At 41.4% G+C, this 11476-nt stretch overlaps 1 protein-coding gene across 3 annotated transcripts; it reads right to left on the bottom strand.

The window, feature by feature from the left end:
* Positions 1-4320: 4320 nt before the first annotated feature.
* On the bottom strand, positions 4321-8312 carry SRSF5 (serine and arginine rich splicing factor 5). Of its 3 annotated transcripts, none has more exons than XM_026708912.2 (8): positions 8215-8312; positions 7471-7614; positions 7032-7102; positions 6715-6813; positions 6559-6628; positions 5379-5452; positions 5136-5246; positions 4321-5048 (listed from the first exon to the last, which is right to left on the bottom strand). In XM_026708912.2, exons 2-8 carry the CDS (start codon positions 7594-7596, stop codon positions 4802-4804), a joined length of 798 nt encoding a protein of 265 aa, XP_026564697.1. In that variant the 5' UTR covers positions 7597-7614; positions 8215-8312; the 3' UTR covers positions 4321-4801. The 3 variants fall into 3 exon arrangements, with proteins under 3 accessions (XP_026564697.1, XP_026564714.1, XP_087777846.1); XM_026708929.2 differs by lacking the exon at positions 8215-8312 and adding an exon at positions 7739-8034; XM_087921720.1 differs by lacking the exons at positions 4321-5048; positions 5136-5246; positions 5379-5452 and adding an exon at positions 6045-6338.
* Positions 8313-11476: the final 3164 nt, after the last annotated feature.

Genomic DNA, 11476 nt, shown 5'->3' with positions numbered 1-11476 from the left:
TTTGTTCCTTTGTTTATCCCAACTTGGCAGCTATTTCTGTATGTTTTGCTCCTTTTTAAAAAGTACAGTGTAGGAATTTCAAAACTTCTCAACAAAATCCATGTTGACTACAGCTTTAAAGGGTGCTGTTTAAGATTCCAAGAAATTCCAAAATACAGACAAGACTGGAAACCCCTAAAAGACAATAATGACAAGTCACTTCCATATTTTTGCCAAGAAAAATGACTTACCTTATATTAAACTGTCCTAAACCAATATTTTTCTGTTTTGAAGATGTGTGGACTTTCAACTTCCAGAATGTTATTACCAGGTGTAAACTGTTTATCAGACCAAGAACTGAATAAGCCTGGCACTTAAAACATTACTAGACTATCTGATGCAACAACGTAAGGTTATATATTTCTCATGTACATATCCACATTTTATATGTGGTTTAGATTTAATTTATAAAGGGGAACTGACTGATCTTGGTCGCCAGCCAGGCCACGGACCAGCATTGATCATCATCCTTCCTGCTTCTAGGAGCCAAAGATCACCTTGCTTCCATCCCTTAGGTTTCAACAGAAAAACACATCTTGGCCAAGACTCAAACAGGAAGACATGTGCTGGGAGGGGAAATAAATTCCATGAGAAAATGTGGTAATCTTAACAACTCATTGAAGGTGGAATCTAAATCATCCAAATAAATACATGGGAGGCCAAAATGCAACATGTACCTATTTGTAGTGCCTGAAAGTAGTCCTCAACAAACCACAAATTTCTGTTATTAAGTAAGTGGGACATTTGTTAAGTGAGTTTTGCCCCATTTTTTTTGGCCTTTTTGCCACCTTTGTTAAGTAAATCACTGCAGTTGTTAAGTTAGTAACATGGTTGTTAAGTGAATCTGGCTTCCCCATTGACTTTGCTTGTCAGAAGTTCGTAAAAGGTGATCACATGGCCCCAGGACACTGTAATCGTCGTATGAATCAATTGCCAAATGTCTGGATTTTGATCAAATGACCATGGGGATGCTGCAATGGTCATACATATGAAAAATGGTCATAAGTCACTTTTTCAGTGCCATTGTACCCTTGAATGGTCACTAAATGAACTATTGTAACTTGAGGACTACCTGTATTGCTTTACCTTCATACTGAAAACCGTTGCACATCTGCCAAATACATGTCAAGTTTCTATCACTGGGCAAGAGCTTCTTGTAAATGCCACTTAGCGCATACTCAAAGGAACAATAACACTGCTGGTTATTTCAATTCTATAATAATGTAATCCAAATTGGAATGCTTCCATTCTAGGGCTTAGCTCAGGGGGATTCCTTCAAAGTGGGCAAGAGCCTCCGTTAGAGTCTGGGCAATAACACCCAGAAATATCAACTTGATCAATTACCCAGCTAGCTCTATTCCTCTCCACCCACCTTTCAGATTTCATCTGCACCATTTTTCTCTCTGGAAGATTCCTGGGTTGTGCATTGATTATATATAATATAGTGCTCTGCCTGTTTTACTTGCTTGCTATTATGATGTAAACAAAACAACAACAAAAGATTGAAGTCTCTTTTCTGGATATCACCCCATCTGGATTCCCGGATAACATTTTTTGTTTTGTTTTCATTGGGTCATCCGGCTTTTTGGAGCTCAGATACTGTACATGCCGACCACCTTTGCAGTCAGGCTCTGCAATGATTTCTGTGTTTGCCGTTGTCTTCCTATTTTCCCCCTTCCTACCAGCCTGGCCTGCAGCCTTGATGTTCTCACTGGTGGAATTCCATCCAGGTATTTACCGAGGCCGATTGCGTAACTTCCGAGATCAGCCCAGGTCAGCAGGGATGCCCACTAAGGATAAATTAGGCTGAGATCAAACAGGTTGTAAGTCTTTAAAGATACAGCAGGAAAAAGCTTCCAGGGACTAGGCTGTGCCAGATACCAAAAATGATCCCATCCCGTTTCTGCAAAACAGAGCCTCAAAAGGTGAGGTGAGACGGACGAAGCAATAACCTCATCCTTTAGTGCAGGGGTCTCCAACTTTGGCAACTTTAAGCCTGGAGGACCTTCAACTCCCAGAATTCCTTAGCCAGCAAAGCTGGGGAATTCTGGGAGTTGGTCCTCCAGGCTCAATGTTGCCAAGGTTGGAGACCCCTGCTTTCATGCTAGAACTGATTTCTCATTCACCTTGAAGCTCTTTTTTCCTCGCTATTTACAGCTTCTTAAGCCACCTGTAGCAGAGATGTATAGAGAGGAAAAGGAGCCGCCCCCCCCCCCCATCTCCAAAAAGAGAGAATTTCCCATCTGGTGAAAAATGGGAGTCGTTTTAATCTTTAAGGCGATTAGGTCCAAGTAGCAAATAACCATCCAACCACTAGATGGCAGGTGGACACCAAAACGGCGGTTCTTTGCTTTTCAGGATCCCTTCGTATTTGTGTGGCTCCGACCTGTTAAGTCTTAACCTTAAAAGTTGTCACCAATACCAATACTGTACTTTTTACCCGGCAGACGGGAGGGATGTCGCCCCAAACTCCTGTTTCAAGTACCTCACCACTGCAATGGGTTTATTTTCCAGGACAGCCCAGCCATGTTTGTAATTTATAATTGTACCAAATTCCCCACTGCTGCTTCCTGGTATTTATACATCAGGATAGGATACCTCAGGGTGAATGCTAATATATATTAAATGGCTCGTGGCAGTTTTTATCTAAACAGTGACTGGAGATTCTCAGTCATCCAGGCCATGGTTGTCCCAAAGGTGTTCCTTTTTTTTTCTTCAATAGGCAACTGGACTTTTCAGTTTTTCTTTGAAGCTGAAGAAAAGCTGAAGGAAGCGCCTTTAAAGCAAAAACAGAGTTGAGCTGCCTATTGAAGGGGGAAAAACACTTTGAGACTAAGCAGACACTCTAACGCTATACTACTTCCTTTTCTCCTAATATTTATTTGCAATTTCATATTACTCCATTTATTTACTGTTAGGTGAATTTTATAGTACTCTTTAATATAAATCTACACGCTACTGAAACAACCCAGCCCAAACGAAAACACTGGTAGGCAATCGCTGAAAATCACTTGTGAATTTGTGCTTTGATTGTTGCAAAATTGTTCAAATGCCAGTGAAAAGTTCATTTGGAGTAAAGATGTAAATGTAGCAATTAAGCTGTTTTAAGAACAGCTTGCCATTCTTAAAATGTTTTTCTTGATAATTACTGGAATATGCAAAACCCAGACACTGCTGGAAAGCAAAATCACAAAATTCCACCTCAGCCATCTTATATCAGGCAATCAAACTAGGTAATACCAACCAGAGCATAAACTGAAACTTGTACAAAATCAGAAAATGTAAAGAATTTGGTCCACAGAATTGCTGAATCAGACATGATTGAAGGAACAGTATCACCTTTAATAATGCAATCAGGGCTCCAATACAAAAGAGCTAAAGAACTCTTGTACCATATTGATTTGCACATGGACTAGAAGTACCATATGAATTCCATAAAAGTAGGCAAATCACATTTAATTTAGTTTTACCATAAAAAAATAAAAATATATTCTAAAATATAGTATCCTTTGGAAAAGTTTGGAAGATAGAATATGGTCGTAGTATATACTACTTTTGACCTCTGTAAAAATATCTGCATGCAGTACATGCTTGGCCAACTCCTGTATTACATGAATATCAGTCTGGAAAAAGCTTGGCACAAGTGCTGTATTTCTCACTGGATCTATATTCACAGAGCACATTAAACCAGAAGCTAGGTTAGCAAACCATTGACATATTAAACTGTGGCGTATTAAATTATTGGTGTGATCACTGCTCGCGTAACTGAGCCATTTGGATCAACTGAAATGACCTATGTTCATTTCACAAACACAGCACTTAACATAAATTATCTAAACAAGTTCTATTGTCTTTTCCAAGCATTCCATGTAGTTATAGTTACACTAAAATATCATTTACCGAAATATTCCTCATCCTTACTTAGGGTTGGCTGTAATAAGGCAAGATGGCATTTCAGTTACATGTATATGTTGACAATTTTATACCATTACTTCATGAACCTTTCATTACCTGCAAAGTACTATTCCACTGATACTTCCAAGTATCAAGTAGAAATGGTAGAATGCACTACAGTAGAATATGCTATAATATATTGCAACAGGCAAGGAACATTTGGGAAAACATTGCATGTAAGTTACTGTATCATGTCTAAGGAGGCACAGCTTTCCAATTATCTCTCTTTATGCTTTATAACCCTATTTCTGAAAGGTAAGGTAACATCTAAGTGCAAACCCATGTAAAGCGCAGCTCCTCCAACAGCTTTGAGAAGAAAAACAAGCATTTTTTTAAAAAAAAAGTTTTATTGTGAGTTTTGACCAGTATGTTTGGAAATTTGGCCAATGCGGCGCAAACAAACACTTGGGAATCATTCCCAAAACCTGAAATAAAGCTTTATTTACAGCTGGTGTAATGTTCAATTAACCAATTTAAAACATTTAACATCCCAAATTTCAGTTACTAGAGTATGCTGAGAAAATGTTCAGAATTAAGGGGTTTTTTTTTAAATACAAAAAAATTAGTTTCTTCAAAGAACGCTAGCAATATACATAAAGCTACACACTTCTGATTTAATGAAGTGAGCAAGAAAAAGATTATCAAAAAGAGAATACAATTAGTTCAGTAACTTTCTGATGGTCCAAACATTTACAAAGTTGTTACAACCCTCCCCTCCCCTGGGTCAGTCCCTCTTTCCCAAAAGTTACATACTTACCACAACTATAAGCAAGTATGATTTTAAAAGTTCCAAGGCAACCTGCACAATTTAGTTGCCACTATCTACAGATCTTGACCTCGAGCGTGATCTCTGGCGATCCACAGAAGGAGACTTTGATCTACTGGAAGAAGCACGTTTCTGACTCTTTTCTGGGGCAGGAGATCGACTAACTGATTTTGATTTGCTACGGCTCCTGCTCCTGGATCTGGTGTAAGACTTGCGGCTTCTTGATCGAGAACGGCTACGGGATCTTGAAGAGCTCCTGCTACGGGAGCGAGACCTGCTTCTGGACCTACTAAAAAAAGATAAATATCCATGTTAGGTTAGGCTTATACTGACCACAACTGTGTGTACACAAAGCATATCTTTGCTGAGTTCTTACCTGTGCCTTTTGCTGCCCTCAATTAGTTTGATTTTCCTTCCATTGATTTCCTTGCCAGAAAGTTTTTCAATGGCATTCTTTAGATCACTATAAGAGGCGAACTCAACCACCCTAATTAAAAAAAGAAATATAGCTTATCTATCAAACTATCAACTCTTAAACTTCCAACAAAATCTACTTTGGAGATTCCTTCTCCCAAGTTATCTTTTGCAATATAATACAAGGGGATTCCACAATACTTACCCTTCATTTAGTTTGGGCCTGTGTGCATCTGCAAATGTTACTTCCCCAGCTTGTCTCATGAAGTCTTTGAGATCCTATCACAAGATTAAATATGTTAGATAAAGGAGGTAGACAATGTTTATCAATAATAAAAATTACTACTGCAAAAAAAGATGTTAAAAAATGCGGCAGATGCCACACTTGTAGATTATTCCATATTTGATACAATATATCAGGGCACGAAATAAATGAAAACAGCATATTGCTTTAAGCAAAATGCTCAAATCATGTTATTGTCTATACATTTTATACAACTGAATGCCAAGACAGTTTACTTGTATGAAAGCATTCTGAAATGTCTTACAACTAAACAGCACATTTATACAAAACAAAAACCAGTTATTTTGTGCCCCATATGTCATTAAAAATATAGTTTACTTTACCTTCATTAACATTTCCCTAGGCTAGCCAAGCAGCAAACTGCATTAAGCGATCGAAGATACCACCACGGTACATGCCCGACTGGCTCTTCGCCAACCATTTGAAGAGAACTACCCAATCGATGGAAGCCTTTAATCGCACAGCCCTCCCTATTAGCAGACTACTGTCGGATCCAGACATTCTCTACTCTTGTGAAGTTACACCAAGGATCACTTTACTGCGATCAGGATTCCAAGGACCACCTAATTCGTATCTTTCAACTTTCTCGATCACGATCTGTTATTTCGAAGCTTTACAGGAGGTACAGTTCTCAACTTAGGAATCAGATCTCGTTAACTTTCGGGGATCGCTGCAACCCGGCACTTTAAGGAAGTGCATCGATTACGTCTAGACCGGCAAACACAGATCTAGAGGTGGCCAACTGATACACTGGAGGAGCTGACTGGAAAAGTCAACCAGGCCCAACCAAGAGTGACCAAGACAGAACGATTAGGATAACCCACAGGCACTCCTCGTCATAAGGCCAACGACACAGATAGGCTGGCAAATAAAATGGATTTTTAAAGTGGTTAAAATGGAGTTTTAAAACAAGGTAAAATTACATTAAAATACTATTAAACTACTTTTGAACAATGCATTTAAACATTAATTAATAATTTTGATAAATGTTTTAAATTTAAGGTAAAAATCAGTTTTAATAAAAAATTTACATATTACATACCCATTAAACGAAGTCTTAAGATAATCATGTTTAACAAACCTGCCAGCTGACTCGAGAAGACAAATTTTCTACAATGAGACGATTTTCTGTTCTTACAGGTGGTGCATTTCTATCAAAAACAAAATGTTCAGTTCATTAGTTATTCCTACAGAAAGTTAAGCTGAGCATCCCCTATGTTCTTTGCATAATATTTACCTTCTGTCATTTCGTGGACGGCGGCTGCTAAAACGGTCAGAATAACGCCCTCTGCCTCTTCCACCTCTAGAGCGGGCTCTAGCATGTTCAATTGTAACTCTAGAAAGCAAAATAATTACACCTATTTATAATACAACGGTCCATTCCATCTACGTGACATTAATACAAGAATACTAATTATGACTCCTTCCTGTTTCAGACAAAGCAGGCCAACCTGAACATACTGAAGTCGAATATAATATTGGCAAAGAATGTTTTTTAGCACTAACTGCTATTGTCAAGCATCCAAATACAATCTAAGGGTTATGAAATGTTACCTTTCACTGCAGAGTTCTTTTCCATCCAATTCATAGACTGCATCATCAGCATCTCTGGGATCTTCAAACTCCTGTTAAATGAATAATGCATCAGCAATTTACTGAATGGCATCTCTGGTTACTGTTTCAAGTTAATTAAAGGCCCAGAACAGCAGCCACTTCATTTGTGTTTTGGTCCTTTGAATTCATTCCAAATCCTAACTTCCTTTGTGAGGAAAAAATCATTAAGGATTGCATTGTAACTTTTTAAAAACTTACTATCAGTTCTACATATTTACAAAGTGTATTGCCACTGCAAAGGTCATTCTTACGTACTTAAAAGACGGATGGGCTACCCAAAACCACCTTAGGTCCTTTTCCCCATAGGAAGTAATCAATTTATTTCATCGCTATCGGAGGCTGCTTGTACCAAAAGCATTTTTTTTTCCAAATCGCTTACCACAAATCCAAAACCTCTCTTTAAATCAATGTCTCGAATACGTCCATATCCCTTGAAGAATCTCTCTACATCCTTCTCTCTGGCGGCTGGATTCAGCCTTCCGATGAATACACGACAACCACTCATAGTACCGCTTTAGAACAGCTGCGGGAGAAAAAAAAAATTAAAAGGAAAAAATTATTAACCTAAAAATCCAAGTCAGCAAATCGAATCTAAAAAAAAAAATGGCCGCCGTCCAAAAGGATCTGCAGCATCATTGCCGCAGTACCTCCTCCGCCCTCGGTTGCCGCAGTCTAACATCAGGAAAGGCAGAACCCACGCAGGGCCCGTCGCCCCGCCCCTCGTTCCAGCCAGCCACCGAGTTCCGCCTCCCCTCGTCCAATTGGAAAACGCCACCTCGATTCCGCCTTTTCTCCAGGCGGCTTAAAGCAGCCAACACGAAGAGCTGCGCATGCGTGTTGCACACGACCGCCCATCGATCCTAGCCCTTTTGGTTGCTTTCACGAAATGGCGGCGCGACCGCACCCCACTGTTCCAGGCCAACGTTACCTCTCCTGACTTGCTCTGTTAAGAGGAAATGTAATCACTCACATACACTCACTCACACACCGCCGACGGTTTAATGTACGTTTAAAGCTTTTCTCCCACTTAACCAGATTTATACAATGCAACCGTGTCTCTCTCTTCCCCGCCCCCCAACCTCGCTACTGCTCGCCTATTAAATCTGAATAGATAGGCACTTACGATCGTCTGTTCTCGGTTTTTTTTTTTTTTTAAAAGTGCAGCTGTCAACGGACAAAGACGAACTAACAACCGCCACCGACGACGTCCTCGCCTCGACTGGGTAGGTCGAGTGTTAACTACGCCACAAAATGGAACCTCGTCCCACGTGATCGCGGAGGCACGTGACGTGCTTGTAGTTCAGGGATAGGTGGAAAGCGAAGGGAAACAAATGAGGTCGGTGGTGGGGGGAAGGGCTCTCGGCTTGATTGACACAGGTTTGAAAAGGGCAATGCGTCGAGGTAGTTGGGCGCATGCGCAGTAGTCTATTTCTTTTCACCCCCCCCCCTCCTTCGCCGAAACTGCGAAAGGGGGTCCCAAAAGTGCTTTTTTTTTTTTCCTCCCCAAAGACAGCTGGACTTTCTGGTTTTTCTAAGACATTTCGCTTCTCATTCAAGAAGCTTTTTCACTCTGACTGGATGGTGGGGAATGGAAGGAATCCAGCCAGAACTGAAGAAGCTTTTGGATGAGAAGAAAAACATTAAAGAAAAAAAAACCCAGAAAGTCCAGTTGCCTCTTGAAAAAAGCACCTTCGGGACAACCGTGACTTGGATGACTGAGAATCTCCATAGACATTTTACACAAGAGGACAGTGGGGCTTTTTTTTTTTTTAATCTTCTCGCAGACTCTTACCTTTGGAAGAAAAAAAAAAACCACCCTGGTAGAGAAAGAGCGGCGGCCATATTACGTAAGGCAGGGGGTCTCCAACCTTGCCCGCTTTAAGCCTGGAGGACTTCAACTCCCAGAATTCCCCAGCCAGCAAAGCTTAAAGTGGCCAAGGTTGGAGACCCCTGACATAAAGGGGTTAAGGTTAAGCGAGGGGGGAGGGGGTAATCAAATCGGGTCTACAGCGATCCGGCCGATCGCGAGATGGCAGCAAAGTAGCGGTGGTCCGGATTATTGCAGCTCATAAATGGTAGCTCCAGAGAGGACGTTAGGTGAAGGGGGGGGGGGTTGAGGGTAGCGTAAGTACATAACATTCAAAAACACCTTTCCGTGGCTCCTTTTTGCCACCATTGTGTCTTTTACCTGTGCGTTAATCTCATGTACACGTGTACATCCGAATTAGACTGCGTTGTGTCATCTATGTGGGTCTAGGCATAATTTTGTCTTTATTTTGCCATGTTGATGTAAGCGTGTGTTGAGACGGTGACCCTTTGAGACCTTTGTGCATAACGAAATTTCATTTGAATGGATGCCGATTAGCGTACATTCAAGTGACGATTATACGAAGTCTAAATTTGATCTCGGCTGAGCTTACGCCGCTGCAGCCTTATGTATCGGTTGAACAAACAAGGGCTGCTTGGGTGTTGGTTGTTATTTGTTTACCTGAAACGAAGGCGCTCGCTCCCTTCTCCGCCCCGCTGGCCTGAGGGCGGCCCGGGCTACAATGAGGCCGGGGCTCGGCCCGCCTTTCTCTCGACCTACTTTCCTGCAACCAAGCTGCGCGGGAAGGGTCTCCTCAGGCGATGCCCAAAAGCGCCGCGAGGACCTTTCGGGGTCTGAAAAACCTGGAGCTGAAGGCAGGGAAGGGGGCTGCAAGTTGTGCGAGCCCGCCTCTCTGCGCGGAGCCAGGGGGATTCGCCTTGTGGGTTGTTGAGTGAGAGAATAGAATAGAATAGAATAGAATACTTTATTGGCCAAGTGTGATTGGACACACAAGGAATTTGTCTTGGTGTAAATACTCTCAGTATACATAAAGAAAAGGTACATTCGTTAAGAATCAAGAATCATAACGTAAAACACTTAATGATAGTCATAGGGTACAATCAACAATCAAATCATACTAGGAAACAGATGCTTCATGGGTTCCCCAGCTTAACAAAGGCTTTGTTTTTCAGCATTCGGGATCCGGGAGGCGTTGTCCAGGGGTAAAGTGAGGACTCCAGAGTCCCCGGGCTGTTTTATGCCACCCTTCCTCGCCAACTCTTTTTAACCAGTATTTATCCGTTTTAATACTCTGTCAGTTCTAATACTTATAGTAGGGCTGCAAATGACAAATTTCTTGAGTCAGTTTCATAACTCAGCCAGAAAAAGTGCCAGGGAGTTTTTCTAGTTAATTTTTAATAAATAATTTTTGATTGTCTGATTAGTTTCACAGGAACTGCAGGATACATCCTTAACCTCCTTATTCTTGATACACTGTATTGGGTTAGAGAAGATTTAGTCCTGCTCCTTTTCATTTTTAAAAAGCAGGCAGTTTGTATGCAAATGCCAAACGATTGTATTCTTGTGTATGTTTTTCATTGTTAAAAATTTAGCACCAGTAAGATTGCAGCCTTACAGCTGTAGGAGGTTAGCACCCATCCCTCTCCTAGAAAAATGAAATATCCTTGGAAATATTAAAAAGGCAGAATATTTCCCCTAAAAAGAGTAGAAACTCAAGAGCAGAAACTCACCTCAGTTTTATCTGTGCCCTCAAAGTTATCTGAATCAGAGAACAAATGGGTGTGGAACTTTCTTGGGACTGCTGAAAGGACTATGTCATAGAAAAGAGATAAGTGGTGTTGTATCTTCCCCCTGTGGTCAGAGATGGTTGTTCAATTTTAACATGATGGCCTCTTTGACTCCTCTTTCAAACCAGTAGTCCTCTCTGTCCAGAATGTAAATTGTTTTTCAGATGCAGATGGGCTCTTGAATCCTCTCTTGATAAGCTTGTTCTCCTATGTCCTATGATGGTGAACCTATGGTACGTGTGCCATAGGTGGCATGCAGAGCCATTTGTGAGGCGGGCACATGAGCTCCAGGCAGACTTACCTCACTGCGCATGCGCATGCCTTCAGGCTGATTTTCGGGCCTTTTTTGGCCTCCCAGAGGCTGGAGGGAAGCAGCCTTTGTAGGCTGAAAAACAGGCCCATTTGATCACTTCCTGTATTTCTGGAAATACCAGAAATGATGAAACGGGCCCTTTTTTTTGTCTTCAAAGGCTGCAGAGGCTTTCCTCCAGCCTCTGGGAAGCCGAAAAAGGCCCAAAAATCAGCTGGGAGGCATGCACAGTGCGAGTAAGGGGGCAGTAGAGCGGGGGATTGTGTGTGCATGCACAGGGGGTGTGGGGAGGCTGCGTACATTGCATTCTGGGTGCTGGCATGCGAGGTGAGGAACCCAAAAAGGTTAGTCACCACTGTCCTATGCTGTGCTTTGCATTTTTGAAGTGGTTGTTTTGTTTCCCCAGTGTATGAGTTTGCATGTTTCTCACATTGCACTGCATATATCATATGCTTTATGT

This window comes from Pseudonaja textilis, chromosome 1 (assembly GCF_049901715.1).
Source record: "Pseudonaja textilis isolate UNSWEBS1 chromosome 1, rPseTex1.2, whole genome shotgun sequence".
NCBI lineage: Eukaryota > Metazoa > Chordata > Lepidosauria > Squamata > Elapidae > Pseudonaja > Pseudonaja textilis.
Note: the sequence above shows the minus strand (reverse complement) of the source record. Positions and strands in the feature narration are given on the sequence as shown.

What these genes read in the sequence shown, in the direction of transcription:
- SRSF5 (XM_026708912.2), bottom strand. Translation starts at nt 7,596, where the DNA reads ATGAGTGGTTGTCGTGTATTCATCGGAAGGCTGAATCCAGCCGCCAGA. An exon ending in AGGCCCAAACTAAATGAAGG is followed by an intron (nt 5,247 to 5,378) that starts GTAAGTATTGTG and finishes TTTTTTAATTAG; the next exon opens with GGTGGTTGAGTTCGCCTCTT. An exon ending in GAGGGCAGCAAAAGGCACAG is followed by an intron (nt 5,049 to 5,135) that starts GTAAGAACTCAG and finishes ATCTTTTTTTAG; the next exon opens with TAGGTCCAGAAGCAGGTCTC.